The 21439-nt window shown below is 35.2% G+C and overlaps 1 protein-coding gene across 4 annotated transcripts in view; it reads right to left on the reverse strand.

Moving 5' to 3' along the window:
* Cep290 (centrosomal protein 290) overlaps positions 1-21439 on the reverse strand; it is a 106521-nt gene that overhangs the window by 59490 nt on the left and 25592 nt on the right. For 3 of the 4 annotated variants that reach the window (XM_074084079.1, XM_074084076.1, XM_074084077.1), the window contains 6 exons: positions 20046-20210; positions 16265-16414; positions 15224-15339; positions 12916-13018; positions 12595-12825; positions 1175-1348 (listed from right to left, as the gene is read on the reverse strand). In XM_074084079.1, coding sequence (XP_073940180.1) covers positions 1175-1348; positions 12595-12825; positions 12916-13018; positions 15224-15339; positions 16265-16414; positions 20046-20210 — 939 coding nt within the window. The remainder of the gene's footprint in view (positions 1-1174; positions 1349-12594; positions 12826-12915; positions 13019-15223; positions 15340-16264; positions 16415-20045; positions 20211-21439) is intronic. The other variant, XM_074084078.1, reaches the window with a different exon arrangement.

Here is a 21439-nt window from a genome sequence, read left to right on the forward strand (position 1 = left end):
GGACCTTGCATATGCTAGGCAGGTACTCTACCACTTTACTGATGTTCCCAGTCCTTTTGCTTTTAGTTTATTTTTCAGTTAAGATCTCATGCTTTGCCCAGGCTGGCATTGAACCATCATCCTCCTATACCTGCCTCATGAGTCATTGGGATTACAGACATGCACAACCTTTTCAGCTTATTTTTGAGATAGGGCTGGCCTCAAACTGCAATCCTCCTGTCTCTACTGCCTAAGAAATGAGGATTACAGGCACGCACCACTATGCCCAGCTAATAGAATTATATTTTATTCTACTCTGTGAGATTTTAAAAGAGAATAAACCAAAAGATATAAGCCTATAATTTCTGATTAAGAAGACGAACAAAACAAGAACTTGTTTGTCTACTTAAAAAAGTACAACGATTATGTGACTAAAGAAAATAATATTCACAGAAGGTGTGAACGGAACTTGTAACACTCCATCCTACTCTTTTGTATCAGTAAAATAGGAAAGGACAGAGATGTGCCGAGCTCATCCAGGATCTAGAAAAAGCCATTAAGACATCATCCACTGTCAATAAATCCATCATAAGGAACAGAATCCAGGGACCATAAGAGATTGTTCACTCTGGGAATAGTGGTAAGAGAAAGGAATGTGTACCTAATGACACTTCTTCCTTTGAATATAATACCCTATCTGTTCCATGTTCCTTCTTATTTCTTATACTCTCTATTCAACAAAATTTGAGATAAGGGCAAAATAGTTTCTGCCTGGTAGCAAGGGGGTGGGGAAGAGAGAAAGTGGACGGGGCGGGGAGGGGGGGGAAATGACCCAAACATTGCATGCACATATGAATAAAAGAAAAATAAATTAACTAATTAATTTAAAAAAATAATAAGTGTTTGGATGAAAGAAGTGTGATTCAGCTAAATCATTCAAACAGGATAAGGGAGATGACCTGTATGAAGTCATCTATAAGTCACTCTGCAACTATAAATAAAGAATATGTTATGCATGTGTGCATACTGATATTCAAGAATAAAATACAATTAAATTATATATCTGCATAACACCTGTAAATTTACATAAATTGAAACAAACTTTTTCTAATTAAAATCTATAAAATCCCCCCAAACTTAAAAATATCATTAAAAAAATGGCTAATGTCACAAGGTTCAAGGGCCATAGACTTACCTCTATGTGTTCCAAGTTACTTGTTCTTTGAACAAGCATATTATCTTTTTGCAAGATGTCTCTGTACTTAGCAGTCAATTCATTGTATTGTTTATTAGCTAGTTCTAGCTCAGACAAAGAAACACTATTATCTATAACTTTTTGGAGAGCTGCGATTTTGAAAACAGCCATTTCCTATGTGAAAGAGAATATAATGAGTTATATTAGTATTTTTTTCCTGGTAAAGCACTAGCCACTTTTGAGATGGATAATACAATTGAGAGTAAAATATATTTGAAAACAATTTAAAAACATGTAATATTTGCCATATAAGAAGATATTTGCAACTTTCATTTAAGAATATTTGGAAATTTTTAGTTAATGATTAATGATTTTTAATTAATGATTTAATTTAATGATTTCTTTTATAGCTCACAGTAAAATGAAATTCAATTAATTTGGAAAAGTACAATAAACAGCACCATGAAAATGTGTCACTCAGAATGTCAAAGACCTTATGTCTTAGATCAAAAGGCACTGAGAGACCTTGTTCTTTTCCATGGTCTCTTTTACTTTCTATTCCTGACCATGAAGCAAGTATACCTCTGCAAACACATGCTCCTGCCATAATGTACCATGCCACCATAGACCAAGAGCAACAAGATCTATAGGTCATGGCATAAAACCTTCAAAATTGAGCAAAATAAACCTTTCCTATTTTTAAGTTGATATATCTCACGTACTTTTTACAGTAATGAAAAGCTGACTAACATAATGTTCTACTATAAAAAGTTACTAATTAAAGACACTAAAGTGTCTTTAACTAAAGTGTCTTTTAATTAAAGACACTAAAGTGTCTTTAACATAAAAAAAAAAGCCTAAACTTTTAGTTCTCTTCAGTAAATTATTGTGTGCTGAGCAAAAATTACATAGAAAAGTTAAATGAAGAGTGATGGAGGCCTATTAAGAAGTAATGCTGACAGGTGTACTGGTTCACACCTGTCATGAGGGGTGGAGATCTGGAGGGTCACAGTGCAAGGCCAGTCTGGACAAAAAGTTTATGAGATTCCACCTCACCAAATAAAAAGCTGTAGTGGTGCTTGCCTGTCATCCCAGCTACACAGGAAGCATAAATATGAGGAACCTGGTCCAGGCCAACCTGGGCATAAAATCCAGACCCCATCTTAAAAAATAATCAAAGTGAAAAGGGCTGAGGTCGTGGCTTGGGGGGTAGAGTGTCTGCCTAGCAAGCTCAAGGCCCTGAGTTCAAACCATAATATTGTCTCTCATAATAACTACAAAACTCAACTTTTTGGACATCATAATACCCAAAGAACCGAAACTTAAAGGAGAAAAAAAAAAAACAGAAGCAAAGCACAAATACTAAATTCTGAAAACTGGTAAACAGGAGCAAAGCACCATTTGATCTTGTACTGTCATAGAACTGTACTCAAGATACCCAAATAGCCTGAGCTAGAGGGAAAGCTCTTTATTTTACAAAAGAATGCTTGTTAATAAATGTAAAAGCATAAAACAACTAGAAAATCATGAATTTTTTAACTCCTTAATGAAATAATTGAGTCAGGCAATAATCATCAGTTGGATGCTAAAATCACTATGAGGAATAGCAAAGAATTCATTGCTTACATGGTGCCAAATATTACCAGTAAACTAAACCACTTAATATAGGTGTATGGTTGTCTCCCTTTAACACAGCAGTCAGTCATAAAACATAAGACAACCAGACATTCAATCTCTTGAAGTGATACAATATAAAGTACTGAGTATTACTTATCAAGTATTTTCAACAAAACTGTATAGTTTGAATCAAACAAAGGCATTAGAGCTAACTTTTGATAAGCACAAGGGCTAGAGAAACAAGCAAAAAGAATGAAAAAGAAAAAAAAATCAGCTAAAGCAAATACTTTCCAAAGGAATAAAACAGGAGCACTTGCAGTATATTTGTGATTGAAATGTGCAGAGCTACACATCTTAACTTTCTCAAAAGGTTATGCAAGAGTTTACAGAGTTAAAGGCACATAAGTTTAATACATATCAAATAACCAAGAAGCGTTCTCTTTTATATGGTATGCATTGCATCTGAACTGTCAACATAAAATGGTCAATGAAACTACTGGCATTCATGCTACCATTCAAATGGAGAAACCTGGCATTTGGACACTCCAGCTATTTAAAACCTAGCTACATTTATTTGCTCTAAATGAGCATTTAGATATTACATATTTGACATGCACTTGTACATCTGGAAAAACGTCAATCTGGGGTCAAAGCATTGTCCCATAAACTTATAAGAGGTCTAAAAACATTGGTATTTTTCAGGGCTGTACACCTGTTATCCTACAACTACAGATTCTCAATTTTCCTTCAAAAGTAAAAACCAAATTAATTAAAACTGGGTACCTATGATGCTAACTGTTACTGGCTCTGTTAAATATTACATGTATTTATGTTCCCCAAGTATATAATCATTCTAAAATGAAAAGCTTAAGAAAACACTTTACCAAGCTTGTATCCTCCAAATAGAAAATGTTGGTGATGCTAGCCTTTTTCCAGGTTGTGTTTATGTACTCCTAATTGCATTATGACTATCATCTTTTAAGTGAAGATAATCAGACATGCCAAAATATTGCACTCCAGGCAGTGACACTCTAGATAATTAAAAGGACCGGGTTTGGTCACCTAGATAGTACATATGTAAACAAATACATTCTACTTTATTTAAATTTTATTCATAGATTCTTAAAAGAGAAAATTGAGTGGGGAGTTATATACAAAGCTAACCTACTATTAACAAAATATAGGTATACACACACACACACAAACACACACACACACACACACACACGGTCTTTATACTAAGAATTCAGATTTTCTTTAAAAGGATAATGAGGGATTGATGATGGTCCTGACATAATGTTATTAATCATTATTATTAACCTAAAAGGCTATTTGCAATGGAAATTACTAGACTGGTCAACAGCTAAACATTTTTCAAAAATTCTAACTATGGTTGCTTATTTACAAATAAGTTTTTAAAATATTTAGTCTTGTTGGTTTTGCTTTGTATTTCCCTTGCAAAACTTTGTAACTATTGTCTATTGACATTCCACAGAAGTACTTCTAACAAAGCAATTTAAACAGTATTTTGAGATTCTAGGACTTAAGAGGACAGAGAATTAGGCTTAACTATGGGATTCAGGTAAGTGCAGCCTAAAAGCCACTTCTTCTAAACCTTAGTTACTTGAACTTGGCCAAAGGGTCTTATTGGCACTGTCACTTCTTCCTTGATGTGGGATCACATTAGATCATTCAGGACAAATCTCACCCAGGCAGTGAGGGACAATTAAAGTCACATTGTACAAAGACAAGGAGGGGATGTTATCAGAATCAAAATGGAGTGACAGTATATGCCTGGGAGGCTAAAATATGAGGATCCTGTAGGAATCTCTTGTGCCAACTTTTCCAAAGTTCAGAGGTTAGGGAGAAAGAGTTCTTATATATGGTCACTTGACACTAATGCCCTTCCAAGGTCCCCTGTTAGAAGGTGAACTCATACTTTCTGACTTTGACTCTGCTCCCTCTTGTATTCTGTTTTATGATAGTGATTCTACCTTTAGGCTTAAACAAAGAATTGACTTATATACTTATGCCATGACAATTTGTCCCCTTCTCACCTATTAGTTTACCTACGGACAGGCTTTTGTTGCACTTTATTTAGTCTGATGACTAATAAGTAACTCAGAGAATATTTCATCCCCTATTTCCTCTCCTTTGGGGGTAGACTTTTAATATTTGCTCTCCTACTACTTTTAGCAATGGAATCTATCTACCATGATGCATCACTCATATTGTTATCTTGCTATTGTTTTTTATAGGGAATAACAGCATTTAATCTCATGCTAGAGACACTTTAGGGAACAAATGAAACTTTTTGTTCCCTTACAGAGCACTTTGTGTTAGATTTTAAACATATTGCCCTTTGGAAGGGAAAAAAAAGGGTAACAGAAACACCTTAGCAAAGGAATTAAGATCCTTAATATTCAATGGTGGAGCCTTAGTGAAGTATATAAAAGATCTCCATCTGGATCTCCTTATAGGATTCTTGTAACACTATTACAATCCTTAACTTCTTGAGATTTTCAGGATACCAAGTCTCTCTAGGAAAGGCACAGATCTCCTAGCAAAAAGTAAAATGTTTAGGCCAAATTCTGACTCCAGGGAAACAATCTCTTGTCCTTGAGAGAAAAGAGGCCATCTTAAAGATAGGGCCACCTCAAAGAAGATAGCTCAGAACTTTTCTGGAAACAACTGAGAAGTTGGATCCCTAGCTTTGTGTTAATAATTAAGCCCCTTTATGAGGCAATGCAAGGACCTGCTTATCAACACTTGGAGTAGGCTAGAAAACTAGAAGCTCTTCAAAAATTTAAAAAGATTTAATGTTATCTACCTGACCTTATGAATTCTGAATTTAAATAAGCCTTTCATTTTATTTGTAGTAGAAAGGCAGGTTATGACATTAGGAATTCTTATTAAGAAGGTGGGTGAAAATCCTCAGCAATTCCCTTATTTTTCAAAACAATTACATACTGTCACATCCAAAGGCATGTTTCTCAGAATCACATTTCAAGAATAAAGGTTGAGTCCTTACAACAAAAACAGGAACAATCAGATTAATCAAAGATTGCAGAATCTTATCACTGAGTCATTAGATTTTAGCTTGCTACTTTAAGAAGTCTAAGAACTCCAAGGGTTATCAATTGCAAATTAGGAAACACTAGACTTTCTACATGCCCATTGGTTGGAATTGGCAAAGTCTTCATAAAGAATGTTGCAAAAAAGAAATCAAAGAATGATAGAGCATCAACAATATCATAAAGCATCATCTGTGAAGGTAGTGGATATAAGGATATGTATTGGAAGTTGTTGAAAAATGGGGGATGGGAGATAATGGGGGAAAGGAATGGGTTGAATGACCAAAGTAAAGTATACTCACAGTGGGGATACACTGAGAAATGCCTTTGAACATCAACTTAAATATTAATAACGAAAAACAGGACTATAAAACAGGTTCAATATATGTGTGTGGGTACTTCTGGAAGGGGAGATGTGAACGAAGGATGTTTAAGGTGAGGGAATATGGTTGATGGACTTCACATACTTATATGAAATTAACAAAGAAATCTCTTTCAATAGTTTTAAGTGGGGCATTGAGAGGGTTGAGGGGTAGAGAGAATGGGAGTGATCTAACCAATACACAACATAAGCTTATTTGGAATTGTCACAATAAATCCCCCCCTGTACAACGAATATATCCTAATAAAAACAAATATTGAGATCTAAGATGGAAACTAGGGTGCAGAAGCAGACAGCGTGAGCTCCAGCACTCCAAAACCTTGCTGGAGACACTGGAGTCACACTTCGTGGAAATAAAGCACCACCAAGAATCAAAACGTAGACACCCTGAACCCATAGCCCATGGAAAGCTTCCTCGATACCACACTATACTGAAAAAACTTGTGGGATGCCACTGCTCCTGGCTCCAAACCTGCCTATGAGACATTTGGCAGACCAAACAGGTGAGCACCACCCATCACACAGAACTCCCCCCAGCCACTCCAGGTATAAACCAGCAAAGCCCCCTGTGCAGACTGATATCCCTCCCTCCAAAAAACTGAACAACATACAGCAAACTGTAATCTAGCACACAGCAGAAGGGGCGTGATTGCTGAAAGTGCACCAGAGAAAGGGGGAGGGGCAAGGAACTAATCTCAGCAGAACTATCAGTAAACAAATGCTGGAAAGGAAGGAAGGTTGACACTAGGCAGGTGATAAGCCACTCCCTGAAGCAGGGCAGGTAGTGGATCACAAAACTCATTTCCTGAGCCAGTGAGCAGCACCCAAAGCCAAACTGCCCTGCAAAATTGAAAAACAAACAGCAAACCATCATAACCCACTGACAGCGGTGGGGGCTGACAGAACACTGACCCTATCCCACAGAAAGGGTGCAGGGTAAGAAGTAAGCCCCCAGCACAGAAATCCAAGTAAACAAGCACAGCAAAATGCCATCTCCAAAGCAGGACAACGAGTGGACTACAGTGCTGATCTCCTGAACCTGAGGACAGCATGCAAACTTAAACTGCCACACCTCTCTGGGGGAAGAGCTGACAAAGCAGCTACAGTGGAAAGACAGAATAATAAAACACTACTCACAAGTAGTGAGACCAGGCGAGAGCTGGACAGATCTTATGCTTATATGCCAACACGAGGACTGGATGCTGGAGGAGTAACTCCAGAACTTAAACTAAGACTGAAATTCTACTGTAGCTGAACCTGGAGTTTTGTTGCTTGTTTTTTGTTTGTTTGTTCATTTCTCCACACTGATTTCCTTGGATTTTGTTGTTGTTGTTGTTAGTTTTGTTATTGTGGGTTTTCTATTTTTATTTTTATCCCTATTATCTTTTCTTCTCTTTCTATACTATCAGCTTTACCATCATCATCCTCTCATCCCTATTCTCACCCCCTTCACTCTCCATCCTTCTCCTGTGCTAAAACCATTAGTCCCATGTCCAACAACTAATTCTGCCCCTTCTCACCTATTCTCTTCCCCCAACCCTCACCTTCCCCTCCCATTCTTCCCCAACCTGTTACCAGACTATCCCTCCCTCCTTCACACTAATCACCCACTGACCAAACTACTATATCAACTTTACCAACACCAAATCCCTGCAATCCCTAACACAAACACCCTCTTCAACAACAGAAATATACCCAAAACATAAAAGGACCACAAAAACAGCAGCCCACACACAGCTTTCCCCACTCACCCACCCAACTTCCCATATCTCCCTTTAGTACCACCCTATCCAACTTTCCAAATTTCTATAGCTAGCATTACAAACGTTAACCCCACAGCTCCTACTGCTTATAGATATTACCACCAAGGGGTCTTGTATGTAACACATAAACTGGTCAGGTATTAAACCTGTGAATTACTTAATACTAAATTACACCCATACCAGGGACAAAAACAGCACACCAACATAGCTAAAAACCCAACACAGCCACAAAACAAAAATTAAATCAAGTGAAAGAAAACAGGTGACTGAACCCTGAAACCACCAACTAGATTATCAAAAACATAGTTGCACAGTACCAAGTGGAGCGATGGGAAGAAGAAAAAGGGAGGAAACCATTCTCCCCACAAAATAATTTAATACAAGATTCACAGGGAAATGAAGAAAATGGACACCCAGTTCCAGACTCCAACAAAACAAACATAAATGACACCAAGGGACCCAACGATCTCCACAACATCCTCAAAGAAGAAATCCTGCAAGTAATCCCTGAGAATTTCATGGAGATGATACTAGACATGGTTAACCAAAATGTAGAATAGGCACTTAAGAAATTTCAAGAAGCCAAAAATAAAGAATATGAGAAGACACAGAAACAAATAAATGAACTTACAGGAGCACTAAGTAACACCAAAGTGAAACAGAGAACACTACAAATAGAGAGATAAATGAATTAAGGACAAAAAATAGACAATATTAAAGAGGAATTGACCCATGATATGGAAAACCTCAGAAAAAGAATGAAATAGAAACATAAAACACAGTGGATGGCCACTCCAGCAGATTAAAACAAACAGAAGACAGAATCTAGGAACTAAAATGGAAATTACAGGAAAAACTGAAGAACTGTTAGTCCAGACAACTCAAGACCTATGAAAAGAATATGCAAGAACTCACCGACTCCACCAGAAGACCAAACCTGAGAATCACAGGCACTGAAGAAGGGGACCAGGTGCCAGCAAAAGGAATTCATAATATATTCAACAAAATAATAACAGAAAATTTCACAAATCTAGAGAAAACTATGCCCATTCAGGTACAGGAAGCCTCCAGGACACCAAACAGACTTGACCAAAATAGAACTTCCCAACAACATATTATCATGAAAATAACAAGAACAGAGAATAGAGAAAGATTATTGAAGGCTATAAGAGAGAAAAAACAAATAACATACAAAGGTAAACCCATCAAAATCACAGCAGACTTCTCAACAGAAACCTTAAAAGCAAGAAGAGCATGGAGTGAGGTATTCTGGGCACTGAACGAAAACAACTTTAACCCCAGGATACTCTACCCAGCAAAACTATTATTCAAAATAGATGGAGCAATAAAATTCTTCCATGATAAGCAGAAACTAAAACAATATATGAGACGAAACCACCACTACAAAAGATTCTCCAAGGAACTGTGCACACAGAAAATGAAAGCAAACAAAACCACCAGAGGACAGGCAGTATCAAATCAAATGAGAAGAAAAGACAAGGAATCAGAGAGTAACACTGTTTCAGCTGTACACAATCAAACCCCTTAAACAACAAAAACAACTAAATGACAGGAATCACCACATGTGTATTAATATTAATACTCATTAATATGTAACTGAATGTCTACGGACTCAACTCCCCCTTCAAAAGACACTGTTTGCAAACTGGATTAGAAAGGAATATCCAACAATCTGTTTTTTACAGGAGACTCATCTCATTGACAGAAACAAACACTGGCTAGGGTAAAAAACTGGAAGAAGATTTACCAAGACTATGGCCCCCAAAAACAGACAGGAGTACCAATACTTATCTCAGACAAAGTAGACTTCAAACCTACATTGGTCAAATGAGATAAAGAAGGTCACTCCATACTAAAAAGGAGAAATACACCAAAAGGAAATAACAATTATCAACCTGTATGTACCCAATGTCAGTATATCCAATTTCATCAAACATACTGTAAAGGACTTAAAAGCACATATAAACTCCAACACAGTGGTAGTGGGAGACTTTAATATCCCCCAACACCAATAGACAGGTCATCCAGACAAAAAATCAATAAAGAAGTTCTAGAACTAAATCACACCATAGATCAAATGGACCTACCTGATGTCTACAGAATATGTCATCCAACATCTGCAAAAAATACATTCTTCTCAGCAGTCCATGCAATGTTCTCCAAAATTGATCATATCTTAGGGCACAAAGCAAGTCTCAGCCAATATAAGAAAACAGAAATAATCCACTGCATTCTATCTGATCACAATGCATTAAAACTAGAACTCAACAACAAAAACAACAGCAGAAAATATGCAAACAATTGGAAGCTCAACAACACATTGTTCAATGATTGATGGGTCATCGATGAAATATAAGAGGAAATTAAAAGGTTCCAGGAAGTTAATGCAAATGAAAACATGACCTACTGCAACCTATGGGACACAGCAAAAGCAGTCCTAAGAGGAAAATTTATAGCTATGAGTTCATATATTAAAAGGACAGAAAGTTCTCAAATTAATGACCTAATGTTGTATCTCAAACTCCTAGAAAAACAAGAACAAGCAAAACCCAAAACAAGCAGAAGGAGAGAAATAATAAAAATAAGGGCTGAAATTAATGAAATAGAGACAAAAAAAAAAAAACCCATACAAAGAATCAATGAAAAAACAGCTGGTTCTTTGAAAAAATAAACAAGATTGACAGACTCTTGGCAAATCTGACTAAAATGAGGAGAGCAAAAAGCCAAATCAGTAAAACTTTTCCATGAAATAGAAAGGGAAGGAACACTGCCCAACTCATTTTATGAAGACAGTATTACACTCATCCCCAAACCAGACAAAGACACAACCAAAAAGGAGAACTATAGGCCAATCTCCTTAATGAACATTGATGTAAAAATCCTCAATAAAATAATGGCAAACCAAATCCAACAACATATCAGAAAGATCATTCACCACGACCAAGTAGGCTTCATCCCAGGGATGCAGGGATATTTCAACATATGCAAATCTATAAATAAATGTAATACAGCACATTAATAGAAGCAAAGACAAAAACCACTTGATCATCCCAATTAGATGCAGACAAAGCCTTTGATAAGATTCAACACTACTTCATGATAAAAGCTCTAAGAAAACTAGAAATAGAAGGAATGTATCTCAACATTATAAAGGCTATATATGACAAGCCTACAGCCAACATCATACTTAATGGAGAAAAACTGAAACCATTCCCCTCTAAAATCAGGAACAAGACAAGGGTGCCCACTATCCCCATACCTATTCAACACAGTCCTGGAATTCCTAACCAGAGCAATAAGGTAAGAAGAAGAAATAAAAGGTATACAAATAGGTAAAGAAACTGTCAAAATATCCCTATTTGCAGACAACGTGATCCTATACCACAAAGACCCCAAAAACTCTACCCAAAAACTCACAGACACCATAAACAACTTCAGCAAGGTGGCAGGATATAAAATCAACTTACAAAAATCATTAGCTTTTCTATACACCAATAATGATCAAATGAAAAAGAATATATGGAAACAATTCCATTTACAATAGCCTCAAAAAAAATCAAATACCCAGAAGAAAACTTAACAAAGGATATGAATGATCTCTATAAGGAGAATTATCAACCTCTGAAGAAAGAGATTAGGGAAGACTACAGAAGGTGGAAAGATCTCCCATGCTCATGGATCAGTAGAATCAACATAGTAACAATGGCTACACAACCAAAAGCAATCTACATGTTTGATGCAATTCCCATCAAAATCCCAAGGACATTCATTACAGAGATTGAAAAATCTACCCTAAAGTTCATTTGGAAATACAAGAGACCATGAATAGCCAAGGCAATATTCAGTAAAAAGAGCAATGCTGGAGGTATCACAATAACCGACTTCAAACTATACTACAAAGTATTAGCAATAAAAATAGCATGATACTGGCACAAAAACAGATATGAAGACCAATGGAACAGAATAGAGGACCCAGATGTGAATCCACACAGCTATGCCCACCTTATTTTTGACAAAGGTGCCAAAAACATATGATGTTAAATAGACAGCCTCTTCAACAAATGTTGCTAGGAAAAGTGGCTATCTGCCCACAGAAAACTGAAACTAGATCCATGTCTATCACCCTGTACTAGTATCAACTCAAAATGGATCAAGGACCTTAATATCAGACCTGAAAATCTGAAGTTAGTACAGAAAAGAGCAGGAAATACTCTGGAAGCAATGGGTATAGGCAAGGATTTCCTCAATAGAACCCCAGCAGCTCAGTAACTAAGAGAATGGATGGACTAATGGGACTGACCTCGGGCCTGAGGTCAATTAGGAAATTATTGTCAAAACGTTAGAAAAGATAAAGTTATCACAGTTAAGTAAACAAGTAAGTTTTAGATCTTAGAGATGTACAACAAAATATTTAGGAGATAAATGTCTGCAAACATTACTACAAAAATCAGATGACATGAATATGGAAAATGTCAATAAATGTTGTTAACTAGTGATGGGTGTTCATGATTCTATCTTCACCACAGTTGAAAATTTTCAGTCATAAACAAAAATCACAAGTACCTTAAATCTTTGCAAACACCCAATTTTTTCACAAACTCCAGCCTCCATTGAAATCAAGTCATTTTTTTGTCTTCCATTTTCTTTTCTAAGTTGTCTTTCCACTTCTACTAAGGTTGTATATTGCCTTATGAGTGACTTTTCATTCACTTGCAAAACAGTGATTTTTCTACTGTTTTCTGAAAGTGTTTTTTTCATTTCATCTGGATCCATCTGAAGAGCACTGAGCAAATTCTATACAAAAACAAACTGACATTACTTATTAAATCTAGTTAGCATAGTTTGCACAACATTGTATACTGATGTTTAAAGTGTTTTACTTACGTTATATTCTTTTACTTTTATAGTATCTTGTTGGATTTGATCCTCAAGTTTTCTCTTTTCTTCCTTTATTGTTTCAGATTCTGTTTTCCATGTCTCCTTTTCACTAAAAAACAAGCAATCCCCACCACAAAACAACAATGAAGTGATTATATAGCAAATCTAATAAAATGTTTAACCATGAGAAACTTTTCTTTAAAAAAAAAGAAAGCCTAGCTACTCAGCATCTAACAAACAAGAAGTTCAAACTTCATTAATTTCTTTTAATGAATTAATTTCTTTTAAAACGTTTAAACTCAAGGCCACATGCTTGCTAGTCAGGTACTCTAACAACTGAGCCACATCCCAAGACCTTTATGCTTTAGGTTATTTTGTAGATAATGTGTTATGTTTTTGCTCAGGACCAGCCTTGGACCATGATCCTCCTACCTATTCCTTCATGTAGCTGGGCCCACAGACATGTCGCACCATACCAAGGTTGTTGGCTAAGATGGTGTTTTTCTAACTCTTTGCACAGGTTAGCCTGGGCAAATGCTATCCTTTGATCTCTGCCTCCTAAGTAGCTGGGATTACAGGAATGTATGACTGTGCCCAGCTCATTTGATTTTTTTAAAAAAATAAATGCAAGATAACAAAATTACTTTATCAAATTATTTTTGTTCCTCCTAATTCATCACTCCAAAAGAATAAATATTTAATGACCTATTTCAAGTCCAGATGTGAGGTACGTAAGGTTAAGTCTACAAAATCTTGTTCCAGAGAACAAACCAAGGTTTGAAGCTTGCTTCAACTAATTGGTTCTTGTCAAAGGGACATAAGAGCTAGCTTTAAAAGGAACCTACTGACCTTGATACAAATAGTGACACTCCATTTGACTTGTTATTCAATTAGAAGCTGAATCTTATAAAACATTTCATTGTAAATACAAAAGGATTAGAAATATAGTTAACATTCTAAACTAATTCTGGAAATCAAGTATCTGATATTAAATATGAACATGGAATATTTGAGAAATATTCAGAATACCAGTACTAGAAATCATTAAATTTAAAAGCAAGTGTAAAATGGTCTCAGTCAGACAGAAGGAATAAGTTCAAGAGAGTATGGTGACTAGAGTTAATAATATATTATAAACATGACAATTACTGAGAGGGCTGGGAGTATGGCTCAAGTGGTAAAGTACCTGCCTATTGAGTGTGAGCAAAACCCAAGTACTGCAAAATAATTTTTTTAAAAAACTGCAAAGAGAATAGATTTCAAGTATTCTTACCATAAAAAATGAGTATATGAAGTAACACACACATTAAATAGCATTTTTTATCCATTCCACATATCTTAAAACATCCCATGGCATATCATAAACACATAAAATCCTTGCCAATAAAAAATACAGTAATTCATTCATTTTTTAAAAGAACGTGTAAGTCATTACACAATATGTTATCACATACACTCTGCTTGACAAAACGCAATTATGGTGACACTATTCTCTTTGGCACTGAATGTTTGAAATTTGAGCATACAACAAAATTCTGCCCAACGAGAGTTGAATCATCGTCTGCCTGCTATCTTTAGGGAAAAAAAAAGTTATCTAAAAATAAAAAAATTATGTGGAAAAATTCTCCTGTTCTGCAATGGGCGTGGTTTCATCTCCCATTACTTTTTGCAACTATTTTATAACCATAGTGACAACAACAATTCATATATATATGATCTACCCTCTAATTAGTTTTTAAATCAAATGATAGTCAGTATGTAAATCACCTTTAAGTATTCTAATTCCTACTAAGGATATGATTAAATTGGTAAGGATGAGAAGACAGATACAAGGAGAAATGTCAACTCCTTCCAAATATATATGAGTAATGATTACAATGATGATGACAATTGTGCTACGACAGTTGATATTTACAAAGTATTCATATGTACTATGTAGTAGTTTGAGCACTTACATATACTAAGGCATTTATGTTTCATAATAACCCTTCTAAAAATGTATTACTACTATAAAATGTTACAGAAGAGGAAATTAAAACACAGACAGGTAAAAGCCACTTGCTCAAGGTCTTATAACTAGCAAATGTTAAATTATGGATTCAGTCCTGGGCAATTCCAAGACATAGATGGACTTGTGATTGCTGAACTAGTCTATCTAAATACATATTCTTAATATTCTTGACAGCAGTTACCAGTATTAAAAAAAAAAGGGGAGGGGAGGGTAAAACAAAATACTTAAATTTTTTTTCATGTTATTTTCATATTGTAAGACTATATTACAATTAAAGGTATAAGGTTTTGCTAATACATATACCTTAGATATTCTTTATATAGTAAACTTTGTTGATGACGAATCACTGCTAATTTTCTGTTGTAGTCTTCAAGAGAATCTTCTAAATTCTTTAATTTCTTTTCTTTATTGTCTAGTTCCTAGTAATTGTTTTAGAAATAAGAATTTATAAAGCATCAGATTACATTTTGAATTTGAAGGTATAAATTCATATTCTGATATGATTATAGAAAAATACATAAGACTTCAAATCCATAAGCAGCATAGATCATTTCTGAGGTTGTATTTTAGTTACAAGTAATTTTTAACTGATACATAAAAACAATGAACTTGTACATATTAGTGAGTTACCATTTGATGTTTCAATATTTTTCACTTTGAACATTTTATTATAAGGCATATGGAAAGAGCAATATGCATAAAAAAGAACTACCAAACAGGTAAAACTATTATTTTATCAAATATGATGGTTACAGCAAAAACACAAATTATTAGATACAACTTACCATAAGCACAAAGTTTTATCTGATAGAGCCTTATTCAGTCATATATACTTTTGTGAACACACAATTTCTTGCCTCCACTAAAATTATCCTTTCTTATTATTTCTTTTAAAGATGAAGAAATCAAGATTTAAAACAATTACATAACTTACTTAAGATCAAAAAACTAACTGGCACTACTCTTGCAAACCCTTTACTAAGTACATATGCCAGGCTTGATGCCAGGAACTTTCCATATATTCAGTTCCAACTTTTGAGGTTGAGTCTTACTCCAGAGGTTTGAAACTTCCATCACTCTAGCCTGTTTTGCTGATTTGGACAGGCTTTCAGACTCACAATCAGTGCTTTCAAATCTACCATAATGATTCTCATGGATTTTTTGTTTGTTTGTTTTTATAAAAATGAAAAACATGAATCTATTTCAAACAACACAATGATGCCATAATGCCACTGCTATTCTGAGAACCACTAAGATTCTGACAATTCAAAGAAATTCAGGAAAACACAACTAAGAAAGATAGCATCAACAAATTTTGATATTCACATGTAAAATTTCCAGTACCTGCAAGAGATGTATTAAGTATTCATTCTGAGAATTAATGATATGGGCACTAGATGGTGCTATCCCATCGGGTAAGTCTACTCCTTTAAAAACTACACATGATCCTTCTGATTGTTTTAGAAGACTGGTTTCTTTCTCAAGATGATCTATCTGAAAATACATAAACCAGGGGTGAAAACAATACCTCTTAACAGCCAAAGAAAACCTAAAACCCAGTAACTTACAATTCATGCTTTTTCTACTGATATTTTTTAAACACAAAAAAATTGATAAGTAAATGACTTGACAGGAATTAATTAAATCATACTTTAATTTTTTTTACTCAGAAATGCCTAATATAAAAGTTAGAATTTGTGTATTCTTTTTTATGTTACAAGGCATTCATTTCTCTACTTAATATTATAAGAAAACTTTCAAAATTTTTTTCATGTTGAAACAATTCAAGGGACATTTTTCTTATAAACAAAAGTTTAGTAGAATCAGGAATACAAAAGGGGAGATAACAACAAACACCATGGAAGTCCAGGAAATCATCAGAGACTACGTCAAGAACCTATATTCAAAAAAATTTGAAAATCTTAAAGAAATGGACAGATTTCTAGATACATATGATCATCCAAAACTGAACAAAGAGGAAATTAATCACCTGAATAGATCTATAACATAAAATGAAACTGAAGAAGCAATAAAGAGTCTCCCCAAAAAGAAAAGTCCAGGACCTGATGCATTTTCTGCTGAATTCTATCAGACCTTTAAAGAAGAACTGATACCAAACCCTCCTTAAACTGTTCCACGAAATAGAAAGGGAAGGAAAACCGCCAAACACATTTTATGAAGCCAGCATTACACTTATCCCAAAACCAGGCAAAGACACCTCCAAAAAGGAGAACTATAGGCCAATCTCCTTAATGAACATTGATGCAAAAATCCTCAACAAAATAATGGCAAACCGAATTCAACAACACATCAAAAAGATTATTCACCACGACAAAGTAGACTTCATCCCAGGGATGCAGGGGTAATTCAACATACGAAAATCAATAAACGTAATAAACCACATTAACAGAAGCAAAGACAAAAACCACTTGATCATCTCAATAGATGCAGAAAAAGCCTTTGATAAGATCCAACACCATTTCATGATAAAAGCTCTAAGAAAACTAGGAATAGAAGGAAAGTTCCTCAACATTATAAAAGCTATATATGACAAACCTACAGCCAGCATTATACTTAACGGAGAAAACTGAAACCATTCCCTCTAAAATCAGGAACCAGACAAGGATGCCCACTATCTCCACTCCTATTCAACATAGTACTGGAATTCCTAGCCAGAGCAATTAGGCAAGAAGAAGGAATAAAAGGAATACAAATAGGTAAAGAAACTGTCAAAATATCCCTATTTGCAGACGACATGATCCTATACCTTAAAGACCCAAAACTCTACTCAGAAGCTTCTAGACAAAATCAATAGCTATAGCAAGGTAGCAGGATATAAAATCAACATAGAAAAATCATTAGCATTTCTATACACTAACAATGAACAAACTGAAAAAGAATGTATGAAAACAATTCCATTTACAATAGCCTCAAAAAAAATCAAATACTAGGTGTAAACCTAACAAAGGATATGAATGACCTCTATAAGTAAAACTATAAACTTCTGAAGAAAGAGATTGAGGAAGACTATAGAAAGTGGAGAGATCTCCCATACTCATGGATTGGTAGAATCAACATAGTAAAAATATCTATACTCCCAAAAGTAATCTACATATTTCATGCAATTCCCATCAAAATTCTAATGACATTCATTAAAGAGACTGAAAAATCTACCATTAAATTTATATGGAAACACAAGAGGCCACAAATAGCCAAGGCAATACTCAGTCAAAAGAATAATGCTGGAGGAATCACGATACCTGACTTCAAACTATATTACAAAGCAGTAACAATAAAAACAGCATGGTACTGGCATAAAAACAGACATGAAGACCAGTAGAACAGAATAGAGGACACAGATATGAAGCGACACAACTATAACCAACTTGTCTTTGACAAAGGCACTAAAAATATATGATGGAGAAACAGCAGCCTCTTCAACAAAAACTGCTGGGAAAACTGGTTAGCAGTCTGCAAAAAACTGAAACTAGATCCATGTATATCACCCTATACCAATATTAACTCAAAATGGATCAAGGATCTTAATATCAGACCACAAACTCTAAAGTTGATACAGGAAAGAGTAGGAAATACTCTGGAGTTAGTAGGTATAGGTAAGAACTTTCTCAATGAAACCCCAGCAGCACAGCAACTAAGAGATAGCATAGACAAATGGGACCTCATAAAACTAAAAAGCTTCTGTTCATCAAAAGAAATGGTCTCTAAACTGAAGAGAACACCCACAGAGTGGGAGAAAATATTTGCCAGCTATACATCAGACAAAGGACTGACAACCAGAATATATAGGGAACTTAAAAAACTAAATTCTCCCAAAACTAATGAACCAATAAAGAAATGGGCAAGTGAACTAAACAGAACTTTCTCAAAAGAAGAAATTCAAATGGCCAAAAAACACATGAAAAAATGCTCACCATCTCTAGCAATAAAGGAAACGCAAATTAAAACCACACTAAGATTCCACCTCACCCCTGTTAGACTAGCCATCATTAGCAACACCACCACCAACAGGTGTTGGTGAGGATGCGGGGAAAAAGGAACCCTCTTACACTGTTGGTAGGAATGTAAACTAGTACAACCACTCTGGAAAAAAATTTGGAGGCTACTTAAAAAGCTAAACATTGATCTACCATTTGATCCAGCAATACCACTCTTGGGGATATACCCAAAAGACTGTGACACAGGTTACTCCAGAGACACCTGCACACCCATGTTTATTGCGGCACTATTCACAATAGCCAAGTTATGGAAACAGCCAAGATGCCCCACCACTGATGAATGGATTAAGAAAATGTGGTATCTATACACAATGGAATTTTATGCAGCCATGAAGAAGAACGAAATGTTATCATTCGGTGGTAAATGGATGGAATTGGAGAACATGATTCTGAGTGAGGTTAGGCTGGCCCAAAAGACCAAAAATCATATGTTCTCCCTCATATGTGGACATTAGATCAAGAGCAAATACAACAAGAGGATTGGACTTTGATCACATGATAAAGCGAGAACACACAAGGGAGGGGTGAGGATAGGTAAGACACCTAAAAAATTAGCTAGCATTTGTTGCCCTTAACACAGAGAAACTAAAGCAGATACCTTAAAAGCAACTGAGGCCAATAGGAAAAGGGGACCAGGAACTAGAGAAAAGGTGAGATCAAAAAGAATTAACCTAGAAGGTAACACACACGCACAGGAAATTAATGTGAGTCAACTCCCTGTATAGCTATCCTTATCTCAACTAGCAAAAACCCTTGTTCCTTCCTATTAGTGCTTATACTCTCTCTACAACAAAATTAGAAATAAGGGCAAAATAGTTTCTGCTGGGTATTGAGGCGGTGGGGGGGAGAGGAAGGGGACAGAGTGGGTGGTAAGGGAGGGGGTGGGGGCAGGGGGGAGAAATGACCCAAGCCTTGTATACACATATGAATAATAAAATAAAATAAAAAAAATAGAAAAAAAGAAAAGTTTACTATTAAGCTTATACTCTTTTTTTTGGCGGCACTGAAGTTTGAACTCAGGGCCTGTTTGCTAGGCAGGAATTCTACCACATGAGTCACTCTGCCAGCCCAAGCTTAGCATTTTCTTTTATTTGAAAAAAAATTCTCACCTTTAAATTTGCTTTTGCCAATTGCTGAGAACAATTTATAGCCTCCTTCCGAGATTCCCTGAGCTCATGTCTTAATTCTTCATTCCTTCCAGTAAGCTGATCAACTTGGGCTTTCAAATGTAGACTTGCATCAAAGATTCCTTCTGCATTCTTTGATTCTATGGCCTAGCATATTTACATTATATATTAAAATATACAGAGGAACAGTAAAATCACAGTAAAACAAAAATTTACTTTTAAATAAAATTTGCATTTAACTATTTATCTGTCTTCACTGTCATGAATAGTAACAAAATATGCTGTCAATTTATTTTTTATGAATTTAAATTTATAAAACTTCAGCTTACCTTATACTATCAAGTATAGTAATTACTTCATTGTAACAAGTAACATCTACTTAATTTTTTTCTTTTTTCTTTATTTATTTTCTACTTCATTTTAATAGGCTAGCAAACTAGAAAAATATCTGGATAGGAATGGCTAGGGTTCAAATATAAATCAGTCTCTTATTAGCTGGAAAAGTGACTTAAATACTTTTATCTTCATTACCTTGTCTCTACAGAAGTAGAAATAATATTAGCTCTGACCATTCAAAGAATTTTTACATAGTCAACATGAAGTAATGTATATGCAACAGCTTTGAAACTGTACAGCATCAGAATCAACAGCATGAGCAAAGTATCGAGTGTCTTTGACATTCAGTTAATTGTATTTTTCAGTGCTTCCTCTCCACATAGCTGAACCATATATAACAAAGATCAAATATGATGATAAGGTATGATTCAAGAATAATGAATGAACAAAAAATATATCAAATATTAAATATTACAAAAGTGGCTTCCCTGGTCCTAATTCTCCAACAATAGCATACATAAAGATAAACACTCCATTGTGTACTTACCTACGTAATATATGTAATATACATATACATATAAACGTCTTTGGCTTTTGAAAAACTACATGGAATAAAAGTAGCTGTTCAATGCAAAATAAACTTTCAGAATTGAAGACAGAAGACAAAGTAAAACCAAATACAATCTACTCTAGCGGTGATGTGGGATTTAACGCTAGGCAGTCGAAATGTACAAGTAAGCCTTTACCTGAAGGACACTCGGACAGACCACGCAAAGCAGCATGTTACAAATGAAATACTAGGAAGACATAGGAGGTAGTGGAAGGTACTCTGACTGACACCAAGTTAGTCTAGTAAACTGTCTTACTGAAGAATGGTAACATGTTGTCTACATGGCCTTTTGGTAAAATGAAATTGAATTAGATGGTGGTTTGAGACACTGGAAAATATCCTATAGTAATAGAAAGTGAACTGAAGTGTATGAACTAGAGTGATCTGATTTAAGGAATCATGGGTTCTGAAGATTTCTTAAAGGAAGTAT

This window comes from Castor canadensis, chromosome 8 (genome assembly GCF_047511655.1).
Source record: "Castor canadensis chromosome 8, mCasCan1.hap1v2, whole genome shotgun sequence".
Lineage (NCBI taxonomy): Eukaryota > Metazoa > Chordata > Mammalia > Rodentia > Castoridae > Castor > Castor canadensis.